Source organism: Ziziphus jujuba, chromosome 9 (genome assembly GCF_031755915.1).
Source record: "Ziziphus jujuba cultivar Dongzao chromosome 9, ASM3175591v1".
NCBI lineage: Eukaryota > Viridiplantae > Streptophyta > Magnoliopsida > Rosales > Rhamnaceae > Ziziphus > Ziziphus jujuba.
In genome coordinates, this window is record NC_083387.1 from 29,749,372 (window position 1) to 29,775,646 (window position 26,275).

A 26,275-nucleotide genomic window follows, 5' to 3' on the forward strand; every position below is an offset into this window, starting at 1 on the left:
GTTTTGCTGAATGTTTGGTAGTGTTGACACTGAGTTAAATGATGACACTTTGCTAACAAACTCTTATTGGCCACAATATCTTATTCCAAATTCTTTTCATCATCTTCTTCGTTTTTGTTCTCTTTCTAAATTTCTTTCTCTACCTAGAGTTAAGAGTCTTTTTCTACACCTGGTCTATTCTGGTTTCATATTTGTCTTTGTTCTTCTCAAATGCTCTCTCCCAAGAATTTTTTTGGTAGCTTTGTGCTTTTGTTTAATGGACAAACTCCTGAGAGTGACCCCTTAGTCCCCACTCCCGTCCCCACAACATAATTTGGAATTAAGCTTTAAAATAAAGCAAAGAATTAGCTTCATAATAATTTTAATTAATAAATTGATAATTTACTCCTTAATCTGGCCAACATATCGAGTAAGGTTGCTGAGAAATTTATTTGGACAAGACTTTTGGATCATTAACCTTCTATCGTGTTGGATAAGTGACACAAAGGTTTGATGTTTAGAATAAAGAGATCAAATAATTAAGGCCTTTGTTTGTTTGGAAATGGCCCAATGACAGTCTACTTTTTTGAACAGAAGTCCAAGTTTAAATCTTTCATTTTCAATATAAAAATCAAATGAATTAAAGGTTTTTTAATTAATTTTGTTGATGAAAATTATTTAGCTTCATATGGAATGCTGATGTAGGCATGACATACAAGTTGCGAGTTTCAAAATTATTTATTAATTAATTAATTAATATTATTTTTTTAATAATGGCAAATTTCATTTGAATCTTTTTGATTTTGTTATAGTTATATTTGGATCCAAGCTTTTGTTCTAAAATGAAAATTTCCATTTTCGTAAACAAATTGTTGAAGACACACGTCTTGAATGAATCATATCAAACATAATCTGAGAATAGATATATATAATCATGATAAAATGGCCATGTGATTGTGTCATAAGAACAGCATGACATGTCATGAGAATTATTATTTTAGTTTACAAATCATTCCCTTTTAAGTGTATTTGCACCATTCCTATTCCTCCACCACTCTGCATCTCTGAGATTGCTTCTTAGCTTAAGAAATCTCTCTCTCTCTCTCTCATTTTTTTTTTTTTTTTTTGTTATGTAAAAGTAATATGTCAGTGACACAGATGGCCTAACTTATTCTTCAACATCAAAAATGTTAAAAACATATTACACATGTTGATCAAATAATGAATTTGCTAACCCAGCAAACAAAAACAGAAAAGAAAAATGTTGAACCTTATGGTAAAATGAGGCTAGGTAATGACAATCCCAGCAATCAATCTCTCTATCTCTCTCTCTCTCCACATATATACATATAAATTATAGAGATACAGCCGGATTAACATCCAATACCTTCCATGTTCCATCTAAATATGCTGTGTCTTATTTATTTATTATTTTGGAAGAAGTTGGCAGGCATGTAAGCAAATTGGTGATCGAAAAGTATCTATCCAGGCACAGAGTGGGTGGATCCAAGTGAGATCGTCTGAAAACGCATCTGACTACTGATCCAATAATTAAAATAAAACTTTAAAAAGTAGATAATGAATGGTCAAACCCCACCAGATTTAGACTTGGAGACACGTAAGTCTGCCGTGGTTACACATCTTCATCTCCACCCACAACCAATCCCCCTTTTTAGATCCACACACACACTCCATTCCCATATTTTCTCTTTTTTTTTTTAATTTTTTTATTTGCACATTTTAATTTATTGATTTTCGGTGCTTCTTCTGCTGGCACATCCTTCTTGGCTCATCTCCAACTACTGCTTCCCCTAATATAATACATATATCATCAATATACGGGTCCATTTTTCCATTCCCACATCTATAATTTGCTTTCTAATTTTGTAACATGACGTTTGCTTTTAATTTTACTTTCTAATTTGTTATCAACCAATTCTATCTTTTTGTTTTTCCAGCCAAAAACAAAAAGATAAATATGTTATTTATTATCAGAAATTACACATATACACTGTCACTAGGATAATATCGAAAATTTGTTTCTAGTTGTCCGTTTACTAAAACAGTAAACACAACTCAAATCATGTACTAATTGAGATTACAAAAATAACTTTTTTTTTTTTTAAATAAATGTTAGAGACTATATTTGTATTATTATTATTATTATTATTATTATTTGATAAGAGGACAATATTTTTATTACTTATGAAGTTAATTAAAATTAATTCTAAAAAGTAAGAATAGTTTAAAAGGGGATCATTGGCAAAAAAAAAAACAATTAAACAAGAAAATCTTTACATGCTGCTGCTCATAGAGGCAAATAGAAAATGTTATTATGGCATTTTTATTGTTTTACAAAAATTTTGGATGATAAACCATGGCCTTTTTAAGTATCCAAAAATAAGTACTTGGTTAATGGTTTTATCATTGACGGTCTATCTCCCAATCTAAAGTTCAATTTTTGATTTGAGTTAAAAAAATAAAAAAATAAATCTTCCTTCCCCACAACGTAATAAACATATACACATATATTCAAAGATAATGATTAAAAAAATTCAAAAGTAATACAATAAAATAAATGTTCAAATTCCTATTATTATTTATCACCATTAATGATATTTTAATAGAATCGTTGTTTGTATTTTAATTAATAATTAATTATATTTAAATTAATTTTAATTTTTTAAAAAATTGAATTTTTATTTGAAAAAAATAAACTTTTAAAATAATGCAAATATAAACATAAATTTACTGATAATCACCGTATAACATGAGTGCCAGTAAATGACTTTATCTTTTTTTTTTTTTTTTTTATCTTTTTTAAATAAAAATCGATTTATCAGTGGCGGAAAAATAAATAAATGGCTTTGCCGTGCCAGCTTGTCATAATTAATTAAATTTATTTTGTCAAATACGAAAAAGCTGCCTCACGTGCTCGAACTGTGACGTACCCGACAAATTCGCGACAGGCACGAGGTGGCTTTCCTTTACCCCGCGTTGACTACAGTTGTTAAATTCCATCTTCTTCTTCCTTTTCACACATTTTTTTTTCTTTTTTCTTTCGGTAAATCAAACTTTTTCACACATATTCCTTCGGATATTCCCTCCTTCTTCAATTCAAAGTATTCCCAAGACCACCCCCACGCTTTCACACTCAGCACGTCTACCCAAGCGCCAGCTCATTTGCCCCCATACCTCTTTCCCATTCAACTGCTAGCCGTCCGTGTCATCCACATCTCCATTAGCGCGTTGGTCACGGATTCATTTGCCAGACCAATATTTACTTCTTGTGTTTTTTTGAGAAGCAACTATTTCCTTTTTTTTACCAAGAGATAAAAATCTGATAAGAAGCAAGCAAGATAAGAGGAGGAAACATCAACGGTAAGACTTGGGGAAAAAGTCAGCAAGGGCCACGTGTAAGATGAAGTTTCCAATCTGTACAAACAAAAGCAATTATTCTATCTAGTCCTGGAAGCATCGGATCAACATCATCATCGCACACGCCAACAAGAAATAGCAACGAGCACCGTTAAAACACGTTTTTTTTTTTTTTTTGGGACGGAACAGGAATTTATTACGAAAGGAATCAATGACGGCGTGAAGAAACGAAGAATATCCAAGAGTATATTATGACTGGAAGCCCAGAAGAAAGGAGAAGAAGGGAATATTCTGAGGTAGATCCAGTTCGCGTTTGGTTTTTGCGTTTAAATACAAACCCTCTGCTTGTTTGCATTCCACATACCTCCAATAAATCTCTCATATTACCTCCCCGTATCCCTTTCTTCTTTAATTTCTTCAAATTCAAAAAAAATATATATATATATATGGCTCTGAAAGCCGTCCATGTCTCCGATGTTCCTAACCTCGATCAAGTAACTGAAAATGCGTCTCTGACGTTCAGTTCCAAATGCTCACCAAAAGCATCGAGGAGGCCAAAGTTTTTAATGATAGGGCACAGAGGGAAAGGGATGAACCAGTTGCAGTCGAGTGATAGAAGGATGAGAGCCATCAAAGAGAACTCCATCGCCTCCTTCAACTCTGCCGCCAACTTCCCTCTTGATTTCATCGAATTCGACGTTCAGGTCCGTTCATCCAAATCTTTCTGCTTTTTTTGATTTCTTCTCAGAACTTTGATTGATTGAGTGCATGTGGTTTAATTTAATGTCGGCTTTTATGTACGACCGCCGCGTACGTACTCTTGCATTTTATTATAATTATTCTTTTTTTGGGGTCTTTTTCCTGCTTCTTTGGAAAGTCGGAAATACCCATCAATTTTCAGCCCCTTGATCTCCTCTTTTTGTTTTGGGGTATTTCAGTAAATTTACTCTGTTATCGATTGGTTTTGAGTAGCTCCTCGGCTTTGCATTTTTGATCCAACTCCACCTTAATATTCAGCGAACATGATCATCTTCTTCGTCTATTTTCATTTTTAACATTAATTTTCCTTTGAAGCCATACTGATTTTATTTTTTTTTTCTTTTTTACTCGATGGCGGATTTTGTTTTTGCTTTTAAAAATTTAGAACAATAGCTGTGAATGAAAAAAAAAGAAAAACAAAAACAAAAAGCATGAACGGGAAAAGTGAAACCAAATATGATGGTTTTTTGTAGGTGACGAAAGATTACTGCCCTGTCATTTTCCACGACGACTTCATCGTCTCCGGAGAAAACGTAAGCTTTTTCTTTTTCTATCTCTATTATTTCTCATATATTTTCATAGTCCTTTTAATACTGAAAAAAAGTTAATTTCTTTACTGAAATCGTGAATTGGTTTCTGAATTTTGGAAATCAGGATACTGTAGTTGAGAAGAGAATAACCGAGCTGAGCCTCACAGAGTTCCTCAGCTATGGTCCACAAAGAGAACCAGGGAAGCAAGGGAAAACCTTGCTCAGAAAAACCAAAGATGGGAAAATTCTTGGGTGGGATGTTGAAACTGATGATTCCCTATGTACTCTCCGAGAAGCGTTCGAGAAAGTCGAACCCACTATGGGATTCAACATCGAATTGAAATTCGATGACCATATTGTTTACCACCAAGACTATCTCATCCGTGTACTCCAAGCAGTCTTGCAGGTATATAGAAAATTATGAATTGAATTTAGTTTTAGTTTCTTCTTTAGCTTCTTTGATTCTTTTTGTCAAAGGGTTATTGATTGTGATAGAATTTTGTGGGTAATAATAGGTGATTGTTGGGTGTGCCAAAGAGAGGCCCATCATCTTCTCAAGCTTCCAACCAGATGCGGCCCTTGTTGTTAGAAAATTGCAGGACACTTATCCTGTAAGCAATCTGAAAATTTTATTTGGTTTTCTAAGTTTTTAAGCAATCTGATAATGGGGTTTTGTTATTTTGTTTTATTAGTACTGATAATTTCACTTTTGTTGGAATGATGGACAGGTATATTTCTTGACAAATGGTGGGACTGAGATTTACGATGATGTTAGAAGGAATTCATTAGAGGAGGCCATAAAGGTGTGCTTGGAGGGAGGTCTGCAAGGAATTGTATCTGAAGTTAAAGGTGTTTTCAGAAATCCAGGGGCAGTTTCCAAGATCAAAGAATCCAATCTTTCACTTATAACCTACGGAAAATTGAAGTAAGTCTCTCAATCCAAAATATGCTGAGTGGTTCTGTATTTTCTTGTTATGGAAGTTTCTAAGTCTGAGCTTGTTTGGTTAGAAAAAGAGTTAAATTTTAGACAGCTAGCCGGCCAACATAAGCTGGAATGGTCAAATTAAAGGGTCTAAATTGTAATTATGTTGTAATTCGTAGAGTACCAAGTTGACTTTTTAGTGTTAAATTTGACTCATGGAGATCGTATGTCTTTTTACAGTAATGTCCCTGAAGCTGTTTACTTGCAATACTTGATGGGGATTGAAGGAGTGATAATGGATCTGGTCCAAGAGATTACAGAGGCAGTATCTGATATGATCATTAAGCCATCAAAGGAGGAGAGTTTGTGTGATGAAAAGGTGGAAGTGAAATCAAAACCACGGTTCTCTCAGCAAGAGCTTGCCTTTTTGTTGAAGCTCATTCCTGAGTTGATTCAGCTTTAGAACAATTTCCATAATAAGCCAAATTTTTTTTTTTCTTTTCACTATTTTTTTTTCTTTTTTCCTTTTCTTTTTTCTTTCTTTACTTTGTTTTAGTGGTCATACTTGGTAGGCAATGAGGTTGCTGCCACACGATCCATTTGAATTGATGTACATATTTTGTTAAACTATAGTTCCTTATAAAAATGACAAGCCCAAGTTCATACGAAACATGCCATCTCATTTGGGCTTTGTTTAATAACATGATGCTTGACATAAAGGTTGAGATAAATGCTCGGAAAAGCACTTTGAAATTCGAATTGTGGGTTTTTCTTTCTTTCTTTCTTTTCTTTTTTCTTTTTTATTTTTTATTTTATTTTTTTATTTTTTATTTTAATTTTTTTATTTTATATAATAGAAGAAAAAGAAATTTATTAATTAATATCAAAATATACATGTCTCGGAGGATAGAAGGAATTAACCATGCAGGTCTTTACTCCATCCAAGATTCATAAAATTCTAATGTTAAAGCATAGCAAGTAAGCTTGTGAGCTACTCGATTGGAAAAAACGCATTTAAAAGAACCAAATGCCACAAGCATATTCTTGATATATCTTCCACCAGACAACACTTTAGTCCAGAGAGCAGCCGCTTTCTTCTAGAATTTTCATAGCAATTTTTATTCCAATCCAGGCTGCAACTAAAGAGTATAAGAAAATGGAACAGTAAGAATTAGCAAAAGAACTCACTTTGCATTGATTGGTAAAATGGTATATATAGAAGATATTGTTACAGATGATATACTAAACAATAACTATACAAACTCTTATCTAATATAATACAACACTTAGAGATGAGTGTAATAATATATGGGATTATGACTTATAACGCCCGCTCAAGATTAGAGGTCGTTTTCGAACACTAATCTTGGACCAATTAGAAAGAAAAGGCTGTCTAGACAAGGGTTTAGTAAGCACATCATCTAACTAATCACCACTTGCAACATGAACAACACGTAATGAGCTAGCAGCGACCTGTTCACGGACAAGATGAAAGTCAGCTCCAACGTGCTTCATTTTGGGGTGGAATAAAGGATTTGAACATAAATAAGTTGCACCAAGATTATCACAATACAACAGGTGGATCCTTGATGTGGATGCCATGTTCCGTTAACAGAGATTGAAGCTAGCATAATTCACCCGAGACATTAGCAATGGCCCTATATTCCGCCTTGGTAGATGATCTTGAGACAGATTTCTGATTTTCTACAAGTTTAACATGCCTAGAGATATAGATAACACCTTGAGTTTGGAGAAAAGCAAAGATACCCACTTTGTGATGGTAGATATCCTAAAAGATGCAAGGTTTTGAGGAGGACTCTAATTCATGAAAATTATAATTTTTGGAAACACAGACAGCCACGAGTTCTTAGAAAATTGTAATTGGGTGGTTTATTAAATAATTTTTGGAAAGGAGATAGATTTTGTAATGTTGGAGATATTAACCTATTATTGAGAAAAACGACAGTTGTGATAGCATAAGTCCAAACTTTTAAAGGTAAGTTGGGATGTGATATAAGGTCAGGCCTGTTTCATGAATGTGCCTGTGACGTCTTTCTACATATCCATTTTATTAAAAATATGAAATCCCATGATTAGCAAAAAAAGTTTTTAATTTAACCTTTATTGTCAGAATAAAAAGAAATTATTTTTGTTTGAAAATAATTTTCCACAACCTTTTCAAATTAATAAAAACTTGAAAAACATCTAACTTATGCTTTATAAGGAACAACCATATGTACTTAATAAAGTGATCAACAAAGATGACATTATAATGATAATCATCATGAGATTTTATTTTAGAAGGCCCCAAGCATCAAAATAAATTAATTGAATAGGTTTACAACTAGATATAGAAGACATGCCAAATGGTAATTTGTATGCTTTATTACAGTCACATGCATTACAATTAAAAATCTTAGAACTTGACACAAGAAGGGAAAACAGAGACACCATATGCCGAAGGACCCTGGAGGAAGGATGTCCTAAGCAAGAGTGCCAGTCATGAAGAGAGACTTTATTGGCTAAAAATGCAAAAAAATGGAGAGAAATGAAAGGCCATTTATAGACACCATTACAGTATGGTCCCCCAAGCAAAACTGACCCCGTTTGCGTATCCTTGATAAGAAACAGTTTGGCATAAAGTCAAAGAAGCATTATCTGTTTGACAAAATTTAGAAACCGATAAAAGATTGCCTTTAATTTTAGGAACACATAGAACATCAAACACAAAGGATTATTGTGAAGTTTTGAGAAAAGTGGAACCAATGTGAGTTATAGAGAGTTTGTTACCATTACCAACCTAAATTTCATAGTTGCATATTATTCTGAATGAATTACCAAGTTTTGTAAGTCTGTTGCCATATGATGAAAAGCACCAGAATCAAAAAGCCAGGTTGGATTGGACGGATAAGGAGAAGCTGGTCGATGCCTAAGAACTCCTTGATCAGTGGGATTAATATGATAGGCATGAGGTGGTGGATGTGGATGGAAACCTGGTAAAGTAGAGCGAGAGGGAGAATATGTCCACTGTTGCTTGAGAGAGGCACAAAATTTTGCAAAGTGACCAAACTGGTCACATAATTGGCATTTGCCTTTGTAATTACTTGGATGTCCATGGTTATAAGGCTTATTAAACGAAGCCTATAAGCAGAACTAGATGACGTTTTTGGCCCTTTCCATGACAAATTTGTCCCATTGGAGAAACAACTTGCCACATGTGCATGATGGAGGAAGTTTCGGACAGGAGTGCAAGCCGTTTTAGATCAGAGTCATGAAGGTCATCAAACGAAATAGTGGAATCCCTTGTACGTAAGGAGAGGCAGGAAATATATCTTTAAATTCATATGATAAACCAAAGGTCCTTATCTGTAACAGGCAGCCATAATAATGCTAATTCATTAGCAGCTATTCTAATATCAAGATATATTCAATTATTGACAGATTCCCTTGAGCTTTGATGAGGCATCCCCTTAGTCGCATGATATGAGATCTAGAAGGCTTGGCAAAATGAGTCGCTAATTTCATCCACTCCTCATAAGAAGTTTCAGCACCAGAGACTAACTACGACTTCCCGCGTGAGAGAGGCTTGATTAGCATTGAGAAAGAATTATCTTGCCGTGTCTAAAAGGAGTATTGTGGATTGGGTTTGACAATGGTGTTAGAATCAGAAACTTCGGTGATAGTCGGCAATGGACACGGATTCGTACCATTGATGAAGCCATATAAATCATATGCAGTTAGGAGAGAATCAAATTGAGCTCTCCAGGGAAAATAGGTATCATTAAGAACAACAAGAGTTTGTCCATAACCAGATGGTTCATTCTGAACCATAATAGTAGGAATGAGATGAGACTTAATGACAGAGGAAGAGTCATCAGAATGTTTCTGAGCCATGAGGGAAAAACAGAGGAGGAAAAAAAAAAAAAAAAAAAAAAAAAACAACTCGCTGGAGTATTAATGCTCTGACACCATAAAGATTATAAGATAATGGAACAGTAAGAATTAGCAAAAGAACTCACTTTGCATTGATTGGTAAAACATTACATATAGAAGGTGTTATTACAGAAGATATATAAACAATAACTATACAAGCTAAGCTAAAATAATACAACAGTTAGAGATAGTACAAGAATATAAGGGATTATAACTTATTAGAACATCTCCAATGATTTTCTGTTCATTTAAAAATTTGTTTGCCACATAAATAAGATTTTAAAAAAATCTTCTCCAATGGTTCTGTGCATTAGTTCTGTCAAGCTGATATGACCAAAAAAAAAAAAAAAAAATTAGAAACTGTGAAAGACACTGTCTACTTCTTGAAGTTCTGTTAGACATGCTGAACCAATATTTTATTTATTTTTTATTGATTTTTGTTTTAAAAAAAAAACTCCTACATGAGTTTTTAATTTTTTTAATTAGATATAATTTTAAAATAAAAAATTACACATTAGCATTTCAAAACATTTTAAACAGAACTTATTCGAAAGAAATTGTCTAAAACATTATCTATTAAATAGAAAAAATATCATATAAGCATGAACACTTTCCAAAATTAATGCCACGTAGACTCCAATAGAAAGAACCATTGGAGATGCTCTTAGCAACTTTATTTTTCCTCATGATTTGGCGCCTGATCCCTATGTAAGTTTATGTAGATATCCATTGAGTGGTCTGAAAAGCACTTCCAATCTGAGATTACAACTCTATTTTATTCTGATTCTGTCTGATCCATAGAGCCAAAGGTTGATGGAAACTTGAGATTTTTCTTAAAGATATATCAAATAATTTTTGGTAAAGACCTTCACTACACACTTTCTTACAAAATTTCTTATGTCACCATAATCATGAAGCATGGTGCCATACAACATAAACAAATAAATAGAATCAACACGTAAATCCAATAAAAAAAAAAAAAAAGTACAATCATGCCTACTAAACAAGTCCTAAAATGTACATAAATTAAGACTCAAACATTTCTCCATTTTAAGTAATTCAAAAGATGGCCCCTTGCAGTGCCAACCACCAAAAAATCTGAATATATACTTTGACACCTGCCACGGAAAATTGTTTCAAGAGAAAGATGCGATCAGTTCAGTAAAAGATGCATCTGAGCTTTGCATGCATAACAAAGGAAAGTTTATATAACAAACACACGCCTATCAGATTTAGCCATTGCAGATGTCCTTCATTCATGCGGGTTTCATATGCACCCTTTAATTAATTACCATAACTATGTTGGCACCTTGCAGCTTCTGAAAAGTACAAGTTCCCCATTGTTATTTATTCTTCCTTTAAAATTCAAAATTCAAAGTTGTCCATCCAGCAATGTACACAAGCTCGAGAGTGTAAACAGTAAAATATATTGAGAGGCAATTATTTTTATTATAAAGCTTAACACTAGGCAGACCATTAGATTCATTTATTACATTATCATGTAATTAAGGGAACAACTTTACCTGTAGTATAATTGTTATCTCTGCCTTGAGAGGCAGACACAATTTATGAAGCACAAACAGAATCTTTCAATTACATTTTTCTCTCAAGTGGAGGACCATAACTCCTCTTAGAAGCTTTTCACTTCCTCTCTTTTCCTTGAAGAGACTAGTTAATCAGTTCATTCAACTGCATTGGAATTAGGAGAGTACACCCACTATATATGTTGGGATACTAGTTTGTTTAAGAAAATATAAGGGAAGTGTCTGCAATACAAAGACACACAATTCTGAAAGAAATGGAAGTGGGAGAGAGAAAATTGATGAACTTAAAAAAAAAAAAAGAAAAAAAAAAAAGGAATTTTAGAAGCACATTGACTTTATCTCTTATACTCCATGATGCATTTACTGCATGGTGTTTATAGAAACAAACTGAACCCAAGCACATGCCTAAGCTTCAATTATGGATCCTGTATAATTATGTGCATGTGAATAGACATTCTCTTCCCTAGTAGGTGCTAAAACTTTCATTCTTCCCCGAGGATCCTCAAATTTTAATTTTAACTCAAATCCAATCATAATTATGGTGCATATTGAATGGTTACTAAACAAAAGATATGAGGTAATTGATGATCAAAAGCATGATATGCAACAACATATTGCTACAACTGTAACTACATATTGCTACATTTGCATTTGAACCAACATTTTTGAGCTCTGTATACGCCAATGCAATCTGTTCAAAGAAGAGCGTAATGGGATAATCAAACAACCAAATGAAATGAATAATAGAGCATCAGCAGCCGGTCAGTCAGATGAGGGTGAATCCTCTGTTTTGCAATAAAGCGATGTACTTTCTGAGTAAGTTAATTGTCGAGCATATCATGACCCTCTTAATTGTGTTCTCTTACACCTGATGAATAAGTATCCTCAGCTTCATCTTCTCTTCCATATCTCACTACACATGCATGACTTTCATCATTTTAGGTTAGGTAGTGACAACCAAACCTATTACCTGTAGAAAAAGAAAAACTAGCTAATAATTAACCAACCTTGAGCAGTTGCAGAATAGTATCAGTGCTTTCTTTAACCACGAATGCCCATAAATGGATGGTGCAAGTGAATTACCGAGCAAGAGATCAAATGCATCATCTCTCTCCGCAGAACTCTTTATCGGTGCTTTCTACGTCATGGTGATCCCATTTCCATGCACTTGCCTCTTTGACCTTTGTTGAGCGGAGAAAAATTTTTGGCTATGACAATAGTCCTATACATGACAATTAATGTTAACTAAATTAAGCGTTTAATATAACGGAAAACATATACAATTGTATTAGTATAATTAAGAGGATTCACTGGTAAAACATGATGAAACATGCCTTGTCATTTCTCCTTTATCTAGTGAAATTATTGTTATTATTATTCTTTCCTCGTGTGTGTGTGTATAGAAAGTTGTGAAATTGTCATGATAACTAATGCACTATCTTTTTCTCTTCCCTATATATAATCCTTGTACAATCAAATGGCCACGGATAATACCTCCAAAGCGCTGGAATGGATTAGATGTGTAGTTTAAAAAATGGTTAGTCATTAGCTTTTCCTGCCTTGTCTGCATGAAGCATAACTGAAGTAAATGGGTATACGCGGATTCACCCAGATTAAAATATATACGGTCAAAGTCAAAAAGCAAAAGACCTTTTCGTTGTTTTTTCGTGAATAAAAAGCAAAAGGCCTATTTCTTCTCAAGTTCGCATAAAAAGATACTTGTCGGCTATCTGCCTGTCATTGACAAGAAGTAGCACACATGCCCTGGAAGTTCCCGATGAGATGCAATATTAATTAAATATTTCGAGGAAAGCTACGCAAACATTTAAACAAACCAACACTAAGTTTTCTCTTTATTTATTTATTTTTAATTCATGAGACTCTAAACCCTACTCGCGGAATAAGTAATGTCTATTTTATCTCGTAAAAAATATTTTAGTACATATTTTGGATCGCCAAATATTTATATATGATGCACTATTTTTTACAATCTTTTTTCCCAAAAAAAAATGTTTAATACTAAATTATCCATAAAAACTTAAAATAATATAATGTTATTGGATGAAGTTGAAAGATACTATTTTAAAAATTTATCATGTCATTTAGAAAAAAAAAATATTATAAAGTTAAATAATATAATAATATTTAATTAATTTATTTATTCAATTCACTTTTTAAATTCTACCCATATGCTAATTCATAATAATTTAATACATATAGTTTAATAAATATATTTGTATATATATTTGTTCAACATTTATTAATATACGGCAAATGGCGACAATTTATTTTTTGAAAAGACATACAAAAGACATGCATGTTGCGACGATTTTTCTTTTGTTCTTTTTGTCTTTTTCATTTTGAATTTCATGGAAAGTAAGAGTGTCTTCGTTATAAAAGCTCAAAGCAAAGCGCACTAACCTTGAAATTAACCAACTGCAGCTCTATGGATGAAATAGTACCTTCGCCCTTTTCCTCTTCTTCATCATCTTCTTCAACCCCAAGAACAATAATGAAACATGATGTTTTCTTGAGTTTCAGAGGCAAAGACACGCGTAACAACTTCACCGGCCATCTTTATTATGCTTTGCGCCATCAAGGAATTAGAGCTTTCATCGACATCCAACTCGAAAAAGGAGAAGCAATCTCACCCTCACTCTCTTCAGGAATCCAACAGTCTCTAATTTCCATCGTTGTATTCTCCGAGAACTACGCATCCTCCACGTGGTGTTTGGATGAACTTGTCAAGATCATGGAGTGTCGGGAATCGTTCAGACAATTGGTGTGGCCAATCTTTTTCAATGTAGAGCCGTCCCATGTAAGAAATCTGACGGGCAGTTTTGGACAAGCATTAGCCATGTTTGAAGCTGATTCAACTGGAAAGTACAAGGAAAAACTGCCCAAATGGAAGACTGTTTTGAACAAAGCTGGCAATCTATCCGGATGGCATATAGCCAGCTGCGACGGGTACATATATTCATAAGTCTTCCTCAATTTATCAATGTCTTTTATTCTTATCCATGTTATATGTATATGAGCATTTTCCCTCTAATTTATCAATGTTTCTTGCACTTATCCATGTCATTGCTTACATGTGTATATGGAAAAATTATTTATTGGGCTCCTTCGGTCACCATCGTGGTAATTTATTACCGTTACCCTTAAGCGTCCAGCTAAGCTGTCCAGTGGAGCCAGGCAAATGAATTTAGTATATGTAAAATATATATGCTAGCAAAATGAAACCTGTGCTCTTACATACTGAGCTTTAAGTGTTAAAATGTTGTTGTATTTGGGCAGGGATGAATCTCATCGTGTAATCCAAAAAGTTGTTGAAGCATCAGTATGCGAATTGAAGCCTGCTGTACCTCTTCTGATGGACCTGTACCCTGTTGGAATTAGAGACTGTCTACAGGTTGTTGATTTGGGGTCGATAAATAATGCTGGAAACTATGATTTAGAAATGTTGGAAATTTATGGAATTGTTGTTATTGGCAAAAGTAGCAGTGCTAAAGCTGTTTCGAATAAATTTGCGAATGAGTTCCAAAGCTCCAACTTCCTTGCAAATGATGGGGAAACATCAAAGCAATACTGTGGTGGCCTGCAGGTTCATAAACCCAAAAGTGGTGCTAATCAGGTGCTTCATGGTTTGAACCAGTACTCACGGATCATTAAAGTTTCTCGAGCCAGCAGTGGAAAGGATAGGCACAGCAAAGTCTTGACCGGAAAAGGGTTAAGGGACAGAAGAGTTAGGTTATCAGTCGCCACAGCTATTCAGTTCTATGACATTCTAGTTAGGTTGGGTTTGATCAACCTAGCAAAGCTGTGGAATGGCTGATTAGAGTGGCTTCAGATGCCATTTATGAGCTTCCTTCTCACCCCACTTGTTCATTTCCTAATGCAACGGAGCAGCTGACTGACAATAAGAGACCAAGTGTGGAATTGAAATTGATAGACTTGTATGACGATTCTGTTTCACAGGTTACGCATGAATGGAAGGAATTGAAATTGCAAAAGGGACACATAGTAAGAGTAATAAGAGTTAGAGAAAGCGAGTGAAGAAGCTTAATTCAACTTTGAGTGGTTTTGCACTACTTTTGCTAGTCAATTCCACTTGCTTTTCTTCCCTGTTCTGTTCTACACATGGGTTAGTTATAAAACCAAAAAAAGTTTGAATGTGAAGCTTTTAGAACCAATTTAGCACACTCTAAGAGCCTGATCTACAAACATTATTACTGTAATAAGCTAATATTGTGCCTCTACGGCTAAAGATGAGGTTGCTACATGATTTTGAATGGGATAATCAAACAACCAAATGAAATGCATAATAGAGCATCAGCAGTTGGTCAGTCAGCTGAGGGTGAATCCTCCGTTTTGCAATAAAGCAATGTACTTTCTAAGTAAGTTAATTGTCGAGCATATCATGACCCTCTTACACTTGATGAACAAGTATCCTCAGCTTCATCTTCTCTTCCATATGTATTAGTTATATGATTCAAAGAAGTCAAACGTGAGGCATAGTGTTGCTGCATAGTTGCTCTCAGCAAAACTACGTAGTTTTCCCTTATTGGGTTATGACATATCATTAAACAAAGCAGTGAGTTTGGGCTAGGTGGTTTAGTGAGAAGCTGCTATGGTCATAGAAAAGCTTTGAAGGATCCTGATAGCAATAGAGTTCTGCAGCAACAGTGTTTTTGGTAAAAAGAAAATTCTCTTTGGTGTAATATGATCTAAGTTCTCTTTCTCTTTTTCTTTGGATTTTCTCTTTAGAATTCTTTTGGGTGAGAGTCGTGAGGTGAGAAAGGTTGTAAAATGGGATTATTGGATATGGTATATGGGTTTAGAATAGCTTCTAAAACCAAAGAAAGAGAACTATATAATTTATAAAACACATTTAGTTATAGTGCATTGAACTCGTGGAGATCCAAAAATTTATATTCATAACCTATTAAATTTTTGTGTTGTTTTGATTTATTTTATTAGTTTATTTCTTGAATGTTAGTGTTGCTGAAATTGTAACAATATCTCACCTCATCTACATGGGTTTCATCATTTTAGGTAGGGACCACCAAACCTATTACCTGTAGAAAAAGAAAAACCAGATAGTAATTAACCAACCTTGAGCAGTTGCAGAATAGTATCAGTGCTTCCTTTAACCACGAATGCCCATAAATGGATGGTGCAAGTGAATTACCGAGCAAGTGATCAAATGCAGCATCTCTCTCCGCAGAACTCTTTATCAGTGCTTTCTATGTCATGGTGATCCCATTTCCATGCACTTGCCTCTTTGACCTTTGTTGAGCGGCGAAACATTGTTGGCTATGACAATAGTCCTATACATGACAATTAATGTTAACTAAATTAATTAAGCATTTAATGTAAGGGAAAACATATATAATTGTATAGTATAATTAAGAGGATTCACTGGTGAAACAAGACGAAACATGCCCTGTCATTTCTCTTTTATCTAGTGGAATTATTATTATTATAATTATTTTTTCCTCGTGTGTGTGTAGAAAGTTGTGAAATTGTCATGATAACTAATGCACCATCTTTCATCTTCCCTATGTATAATTCTTATTTTTATTTCAAAGGATTTTTTCTTTTTTCTTTTTTTTTTCTTTTTTTTTTTTTGATATTGAAGGAAAATTAATTTAACTTACAAACTATATAACACATTTTGCACTTAGTCTTCCAAAATATTGTTTAGTCTAATTATATGCATTTTCAATGGATAAATGAAACGCAATAAAATTAGCCATACATAAATTAGATAATTAATTATTTATAAACAATTTGTATTTATTTATTTTTATATGGTGTGTATAATTAATTTGACCAAATTTATATAAAAGAAATCACTAAATGATTTGAAAAAAAAAAAAATTGTAACGGAAGTGATTTGGATTTTTAATCAGACATGTACTTATGGCACGCATGGTTCAATTGCATTAGCCATGTGTATAACATTAGAATCCATGTCAATATATAATGTCTACACAATATTTGGGTACTATTTCAAATTTTTTGTTTTAAAAAAATTTGGATCAAATCTACAGTTTAAATGCTAATAATACTGTAACACTCTACAAGGTACTAAATAAATTTAAAAAGATATATACTAAATTAATGTATCAACTCCATGCATTAATATTTTATTAGTTAACATTATTGATATAACTTAGTTGGAAATTCTATGGTGAGGATGGTCCGCATGAGAACCGCAGTATTAGTAACAGTTTTTTAGAAAATCGTCACCAATACTATGAAAAACCGTCACTAATACTGTGATCCGTATGAGGACCGTCCGCACCATAGACGGACTGATAACTTAGTTATGCATAAATAAAATTTTGAAAAATAAATATAACATTAGTTGATCAAATATGGATGCATAATACTTTATACATATGTTAGCAGATATATTTAGTATCTTATAGAGTGTTCTAATTCTATTAGCATAAAAAAAAATAAAAAAATAAAAAAAAGGAAAAAGAAAAGCAAAAAAACCAAAGTGCTAGCTAACAATATCCAACTTTTACTTATTTGCTTATCCCAAATAATTATTCTGTGTGTAATTTTATCTTAAATTTAAACAAATGGCTACGGATAATAACTCCAAGGTGCTGGATTGGATTAGATGTGTGGTTTGAAAAATGGATAGTCTTTTGCTTTTTTAGCCTTGTCCGCAACGATGATTTTTTTTTTTTCCTTTTTGTCTTTTCCATTTTGAATTTCTTGGAAAGTAAGAGTGTCTTCGTTGTAAAAGCTCAAAGCAAAGTGCACTAACCTTGCCTATAGAACTCTTATTGTCATCAACGTAGCTATTCAGGCTCACCTCAAACTCACCGTAACCACCTAACACCTAAATGTCTTTGAAAAAACAATTTGATGCCTTACTAATTGGTTATGATTTGTATGGTTTCATAAATGATACTTTATCTTGTCCTCCACCTATGCTCTCTAATCAACAAAAATCACCCAATCCCGACTATGACTACACATTCTGGGTGAGACAAGACTCCTTTCTTCTAAGTGCAATTCTTGCATCCTTATCAAAAGATGTATACCAATTTGTCTCCTCAGCCGAAACTTCTGGTGAAGGCTTGCAAAAATTGGCTCTCACGTTTGCCAAGCCATCTTGCCAAAGGTTGGTGAACTTCTTATTCGGCCTCAAGGATCTCGATCTCTGCCTGAGTATCTGAATAATGTCAAAAGTGCAGCTGATGAACTCCCACTAATTAATCATCTGGTCTGTGATGATGATATTGCTTTTAATATAATTAGTGGTCTATCCCCTGAATTTGAGACAATATCCATTGTCTTTCGGTCTTGTGATACCCCAATTTCTTTTGTTACTCTCTCACTCACAAAATTAACCAACCATAGCTCTATAGATGAAAGAGTACCTTTGGCCTTTTCCTCTTCCTCTTCTTCATCATCTTCTTCAACCCTCAGAATAATGATGAAACATGATGTTTTGCTGAGTTTCTGAGGCGAAGACAACTGTAACAACTTCACCTACCATCCTTATTATGCTTTGCGCCATCATGGAATTCGAGCTTTCATCGACATCCAACTTAAAAAAGGAGTAGCAATTTCACCCTCACTATCTTCACAATCCAACAGTCTCTAATTTCCATTGTTGTATTCTCCGAGAACTATGAATCTTCCACATGGTGTTTGGATGAACTTGTCAAGATCATGGAATGCCGAGAATCGTGTAGACAATTGGTGTGGCCAATCTTTTTCAATGTAAAGCCGTCCCATGTAAGAAATCTGACAAGCAGTTTTGGACAAGCATTAGCCATGTTTGATGCTGATTCAACTGGAAAGTACAAGGAAAAACTACCCAAATGGAAGATTGATTTTGACATAGCTGGCAATCTATCTGGATGGCATATAGCCAGCTGGGATGGGTACATATATTCATATAGTCTTCCTCAATTTATCAATGTCTTTTATTCTTATCCATGTTATTGTGTATATGAGCATTTTCCCTCTAATTTATCAATGTTTCTTGTACTTATCCAAGTCATTGCTTACATGTATATATGGAAAAATTATCTATTGGGCACCTTCGGTCACCATCGTGCTAAATTTATTACCATTACCATTTAGCATCCAATATAAGCTGTCCAATAGAGCTAGACAAATGAGTTTCGAATATGTGTATTATACATATGCTGGCAAAATCAAACCTATGCTCTTACATACTGAGTTCTAAGTATTAAAACGTTGTTGCATATGGGCAAGGATGAATCTCATCGTGTAATCCAAAAAGTTGTTGAAGCATTAGTATGCAAATTGAAGCCTGCTGTACGTCTTCTGATGGACATGTACCCTATTGGAATTAGAGACCGTCTACATGTTGTTGAGTTGGGGTCGATAATAAATGCTGGAGACTATGATTTAGAAATGTTGGATATTTATGAAATTGGTGGTATAGGCAAAAATAGCAGTGCTAAAGCTGTTTTGAATAAATTTGCTAATGAGTTCCTGTGGTGGCAAGTAAAGCCACATTTGCTTATCAATTAAGAAAATTGACCGGTTAAAGGAGGGGCTGTAATTATTGCAAGTTTTTTCTTGCTTCTTCAAACTTCTACGAAGGTGGCAGCAACTCTTCTTATCTTTAAGCCATTTTATTTGACCAAAAAGGAACAATTAATGCAAAGAATATAGGTGGCACGGCAGCAAGCTCTCTACAGCTAGCAAAGGAAGTCAATTTGAATTTTGCAGCTCTATCACCTCTTTCTACCGCCATATTCATCTATATATATGTATTTCCCTTCCTTTCAAAGGATGATTCCATTTTGGCATGAAAAATAAAAATAAAAAAGATAAACAAAGAGAGAGAAGGAAAGTATTAGAGAGAACATTAAGATAGAATTTCTCTTAAATATTTATGTCTTTCCTTTGTTAGAGAAAGTGTGTACTTTTCTCCTATTATAAGAGAGAGGGTATTGTCAATTGTGCTCTCCTTATTTTAGAGAGAAGTTATTTTATTCTTTTACTATAATAAAATCCTTCTAGAATTGCCAATTATTTGTGTGTATTTTATTTGAATATTTTACGCACAAATTTCTCATTTTCTCATTTTCATTTTGGTTGCAATTGTGAGTTTTATACTCAACTCCCAACAAGTGGTATTAGAGCTCTAGGTTCATAGGTATCTGCAACAATGGCGCCGAAGTATGAAATAGAAAAATTCAATGAGAATCATTTTTATTGTGGAAAATGAGAATAAAAGCAGTTTTAAGAAAAGATAACTGCTTGGCAGCAATTGGTGAAAGGTCCGCGGAGTTCCTTGACAATGACAAGTAGAACGAGATGGAAGGAAATGCTATTGCTAATCTGCATCTAGCACTAGCTAATGAAGTATTGTCCAGCGTGGCGGAGAAAAAGATGGCAAAAGAAAATTGGGACACTCTCACCAAATTGTACGAGGCTAAATCACTACACAACAAAATTTTCTTAAAGCGAAGGCTTTACACTTTTTGGATGATGGAGTCGACTACTGTGACTGACCACATCAACACTCTCAATACTTTATTTTCACAGCTCACAGTAATGGGGCATAACATTGATAAGGGTGAACTTGCCGAAATTCTGCTTCAAAGTCTACTTGATTCGTATGATCAATTCATTGTCAATATAACCAACAATATAGAAATTTTAGTGTTCAATGATATTGCAGCTGTGGTTCTTGAAGAAGAAAGTCGGCGCAAAAGCAAAGAAGACAGATCGGGAAGCTCACAATAAGTTGAAGCTTTGGCGATGAAGAGAGGGAGATCAATGGAACATGGCCTTAATGGGAGTCAAAATCAGAGTAGATCAAAATCTAGAAGTAAGAAGAATATCAAGTGTCATTACTGTGGTAAGAAAGGGCACTACAAAAGGGAGTGTTGGCATCTCAAAAAGAATGAAGAAGCCAAAAGAAAAGGTGTTGAATCATCAAAAGTTCAAGGTTGTGTCGCGAGTACCTCGGATGATGGTGAAATTTTATACAGCGAAGCAACAATAGTTACTGAAGACAGAAGAAAATTTGCTGATGTCTGGCTTATGGACTCAAGAGCAACATGGCATGTGACCCGACGTAGAGAATGGTTCCACCAATATGAACCTATCTTGGGAGGATCTGTGTTCATGGGTGACGATCATACCTTGGAGATCGCTGGTATTGGTACCGTCAAATTGAAGATGTATGATGGTACAGTTCGCACTATCCAGGAGGGACAGCATATGAAAGGCCTAAAGAAAAATATATTGTCTTTGGGACAATAAGATAATTTTGGGACAATAAGATAATAGTGGGTGTAAAACCCATATTCAAGATGGAATCATGAAAATAGTTAAAGGCATGCTTGTGGTGATGAAAGCAGAAAAGATAGCTGCAAATATGTACATGCTTAAAGGAGAAACATTACAAGAAGGAGAAGCATCTACAGTTTCGGCAAGCTCTCCAGAAGAATCAACGATGATGTGGCACCGTAAGCTTAGCCACATGTCGGAACGAGGTTTGAAGATTCTTGCTAAATAAAAGCTTCTTCCAGGGCTCAAAAAGATTTCATTACCATTTTGTGAGCATTGTGTTATTAGTAAGCAGCATAGATTAAAGTTTAGCAGTTCTAATGCTAGAAGCAAAGCTATCTTAGAGTTGATCAACTCCGATATTTGGCAAGTACTAGTTTTGTCCCTAGGAGGTGCAAGATACTTTGTTGATGATTACTCCAAGAGATGTTGGGTGTATCCAATCAAAAGGAAAGCCAATGTATTTCCAGTTTTCAAAATATTCAAAGCGCGGGTGGAACTTGAATCTGAAAAAAAAAATCAAATGTTTGAGGACAGACAATGGAGGAGAATATACTGGTGCAGAATTTAATAGCTTCTATCAACAAAAAGGTATTAAGAGGCAGTTCACAGTGGCATACACTCCACAATAAAATGGAATAGCAGAGCGGATGAAGAGAACCTTGTTGGATCGGACAAGAGCAATGTTAAGAACTGCAGGAATGGCCAAGTCATTTTCAGCAGAAGCAGTCAAGACCTCCTGTTATGTGATCAATCGGTCACCATCAACTGCAATTGATCTGAAAACGTCGATGGAGATGTGGACTGGTAAGCCAGCTCATTATTCTCACTTACATATATTTGGAAGTCCTGTTTATGTTATGTACAATACCCAAGAAACATCAAAGCTGGATCCAAAATCCAGAAAATGTATTTTCTTAGGATATGTTGATGGAGTTAAAGGGTACCGCCTGTGGGATCCCAGTGCCCACAAGGTAATAATCAGCAGAGATGTGATATTTACTGAAGATAAAATACAAGAAAACAAAAATGATAGCGTGTCGAAAGAGAAACCAGAGACTACTATAGTTCAAGTCAAAGAAAGGCAAGAACAAAATGTTATGGATTCTTCTGAAGCAGCACCGGAGCATGACGAATAAAAGCAAGCTGAGTTTTCAACTCCACAAGTTCGAAGGTAAAACTAAGGAGAAAAGAGAACCAGCTTGGCACTTAGAATATATTATGGAGGGTAATGTTGCATACTGCTTTCTAACAGAGGATGGAGAGCCATCAACTTTCCAGGAGGCTACAAAAAGTCCAGAAGCTTCTCTATGGATGGCGGCAATGCAAGAAGAAATTGAAGCTCTCCATAAAAACAAGACATGGGATCTTATTCCACTATCACAGGGAAGGGAGGCTATTGGCAACAAATCAGTCTACAAGATCAAACAAGATAGCAATGACCAAGTGGAGAGGTATCTTGCTAGATTGGTGGTGAAATGATTTGCTCAGAAAGAAGGTATTGATTTCAATGAGATATTTTCTCCTTTTATTTGACTTATAATAGTTCATGCGGTCCTGGCAATGCGTACTACATTTGACTTGTATTTAGAGCAGTTGGATGTGAAAACTACATTTTTTCATGGAAAACTTGAAGAAGAGATTTATATGCTCCAACCAGAAGGTTTTGAAGAAAAAGGAAAGAAAAACTTGGTTTGCAGGTTGAACAAATCTCTATATGGTCTCAAACAAGCACCGAGGTGTTGGTATAAGAGATTTGATTCCTTCATCATGAGCCTTGGATACAATAGACTTAGTTCAGATCCTTGTGCTTATTACAAGCGATTTGATGATGGTGATTTTATTATTTTGCTGTTGTATGTTGACGACATGTTGGTAGTAGGCCCTAAAAAAGATCGTATTAAAGATTTGAAGGCAGAGTTGGCTAAGGAGTTTGAAATGAAGGACTTGGGACCACCAAACAAGATTCTAGGGATGCAAATTTACTGAGACAGAAATGATATGAAGTTATGGCTTTCTCAGAAAAATTATGTGATGAAAATTTTGCAGCATTTCAACATGCAAAATTGTAAGCTAATTCTTACCCCTCTTTCGATTAATATCAAGTTATCCTCAAGTATAAGTCCTAGCAATAAGAAAGAGAGGATGGAAATGTCTCGAGTACCGTATGCATCAGCAGTGGATAGTTTAATGTTCGCCATGTTTTGCACAAAATCAGACATTGCACAAGCAGTGTGAGCGGTTAGTCGGTACATAGCAAATCTTGGTAGAGAGCATTGAAATTCTGTGAAGAGGATCCTAAAATATGTGAAGGGTACCTCAATGTTATGGAGGATCAGACTTTACTGTCAGAGGCTATGTTGATTCTGTTTTGTGATAGTCAGAGCGCTTTGCATTTAGCAAAGAATCCAACATACCACTCGAAAAAAAAAACACATACGAGTTCCATTTCACTTTGTTCGTAAGAAAGTGGAGGAAAGACATGTGGATTTTCAGAAAATCCATACTATAGACAACCTGGCAGATTTTCTGACAAAGCTAATTAATACTGACATGTTTGTGTGGTGCAGATCCTCTGTTGGCCTAGCAGAAACATAAGCAAGCATGGAAATAAAATGGCAAGTAGAAAGGATAGAAGGTTTATAGCAAAAGTGGCTTTAAGTAGGAGATATGTGGTGGCAAGTAAAGGCACATTTGCTTATCAATTAAGAAAATTGACCAGTCAAAGGAGGTGCTATAATTATTGCAAGTGTCTTCTTGCTTCTTCAAATTTCTTCATACTTCTACTAAGGTGGCAGCAACTCTTCTTATCCTTAAGCCATTTTGTTTGACAAAAAAGGAACAATTAATGCAAGGAATATAGGTGGCACGGCAACAAGCTCTCTACAGCTAGCAAAGGAAGTCAATTTGAATTTTGCGGCTCTACCGCCTCTTTCTACCGCCATATTCATCTATATATATATATATGTATTCTCCTTCCTTTCAAAAGGTGATTCCATTTTAGCGTGAAAAAAAAAATAGAGAAACAAATAGAAAAAGGGAGAGTATTAGAGAGAACATTAAGATAGAATTTCACCTAAATATTTGTGTCTTTCCTTTGTTAGAGAAAGAGCGTGTTTTTCTCCTATTATAAGAGAGAGGGTATTATCAATTGTGCTCTTCTTATTTTAGAAAGAAATTATTTTATTCTTTTGCTATAATAAAATCCTTCTAGAATTGCCAATTATTTGTGTGTATTTTATTTGAATATTTTACGCACAAACTTCTTATTTTCTCATTTCCACTTCAGCTGCAATTGTGAGTTTTATGCCTCAATTTCCAACAGTTCCAAAGCTCCAACTTCCTTGCAAATGTTGGGGAAACATCAAAGCAATACTGTGGTGGCTTGCAGGTTCATAGACCCAAAAGTGGTGCTAATCAGCTGCTTCATGGTTTGAACCAGTCCTCACGAATCATTAAGGCTTCTCGATCCAGCAGTGGAAAAGATAGGTGTGGCAAAATCTTGATCGGAAAAGGGTTAAAGGATAGAAAAGTTAAGTTATCAGTCGCCACAGCTAGTCGGTTCTATGACATTCTAGATAGGTTGGATTATAATCATCCTGAAAAAGATGTGAAATGGCTGATTAGAGCTGCTTCAGATGCCATTTATAAGCTTCCTTCTCTGCCCACTTATTCATTTCCTGATGCAACTAAGCAGCTGAGTGACAATAAGAGACCAAGTGTGGAATTGAAATTGATAGACTTGGATGAAGGTTTTGTTTCACAGGTTACGCATGAATGAAAGCAATTGAAATTGCAGAAAAGGACACATAGAGTAATAAGAGTAAGAGAAAGCGAGTGAAGAAGCTTAATTGAACTTTGAGTAGTTTTGCACAACTTTTGCTAGTCAATTCCACTTGCTTTTCTTACCCTCTTCTGTTCTACACATGGGTTAGTTGTAAAACCAAAAATAGTTCGAGTGTGAAGCTTTTAGAACCAATTTAGCATACTCTAAGAGCCTGATCTACCAACATTATTATTGTCATAAGCAAATACTCTACCTGTATGGCTAGAGATGAGTTTGCTACATGATTTTCAATGGGTATACATAATTTGGTAATTTCTAATGAAATTACTAATTTTATACTATGATTTCCCCCTTTTTTATACATCGAATGAAATTGTGATGATGATTAATGCATTGTCTTTTTTCTTTCTCTGACCTTTATGCGAATTTTTTTCTTCTATCTAAAGTTTTCTCTGTTTACTGCTCATGGAATTGTAAGTTATAAAAGTAGCCAGATTCTTCTCTTAAGCAGGAATATATATATTTTGCCCCCTGTCTTTCTATTGGTTGTTATTTTTAGCAGATTTATTTCTTTGTGAATATGAAATCGTTAGAGATCTCTTGTTCAAAGACAGAGAACGATTTCCTTAAAAAAAAATTAATAACAATCTACATAAGCAGAGGTCAGATTTACCATTCTCAAAACAGAGGGCTTTATATAAAAAATCTTTACAAACTCCAATTCTACCAAACTTTTTAGAGAAATGCTACTCCTGTTTTGGGAGTTGACTTTTTTTTAATTATTATTATTATTTTTTATTAATGTTGGAAATGCCAATGGTGATGGTCTTTCCATGGAGTTGTTCCATTGGTAAAGTAAAAATGAGTTTTCTTCTTAATTATTCTTCATGTGAAGTGCCAATATTGAACCAAATTTGGTGACTCTCTTCAGATTTCTCATTTTCTGTTGCTAACAAAGGAATTCACCGTTAAATTAAGGTTGAAAAGTATAGAAACTTGGATATTTGATAGAGAAGGAGATATGGAATATATATATGTATATAGACTAACCGATGGTTTCCTCGCTGCTTACTGTAGCACATGCAAAGAAAGACTGCATTTGTAAGGTCAAGATCATAAGCAAAATGCCGGCACC

The 26,275-nt window shown here is 34.5% G+C and overlaps 2 protein-coding genes across 2 annotated transcripts; both read left to right on the forward strand.

Annotated features, from left to right (window-relative positions):
- The first annotated feature begins 3,656 nt into the window (after positions 1-3,656).
- LOC107428042 (glycerophosphodiester phosphodiesterase GDPD1, chloroplastic) lies at positions 3,657-6,348 on the forward strand. The gene is made up of 6 exons (XM_025077713.3): positions 3,657-4,061; positions 4,590-4,649; positions 4,771-5,052; positions 5,162-5,257; positions 5,375-5,571; positions 5,809-6,348. Exons 1-6 carry the CDS (start codon positions 3,804-3,806, stop codon positions 6,029-6,031), a joined length of 1,116 nt encoding a protein of 371 aa, XP_024933481.3. The 5' UTR covers positions 3,657-3,803; the 3' UTR covers positions 6,032-6,348.
- Positions 6,349-13,491: 7,143 nt separating this feature from the next.
- LOC112492987 (disease resistance protein RPV1-like) lies at positions 13,492-14,958 on the forward strand. The gene is made up of 2 exons (XM_025077870.3): positions 13,492-14,012; positions 14,343-14,958. Exons 1-2 carry the CDS (start codon positions 13,492-13,494, stop codon positions 14,878-14,880), a joined length of 1,059 nt encoding a protein of 352 aa, XP_024933638.3. The 3' UTR covers positions 14,881-14,958.
- Positions 14,959-26,275: the final 11,317 nt, after the last annotated feature.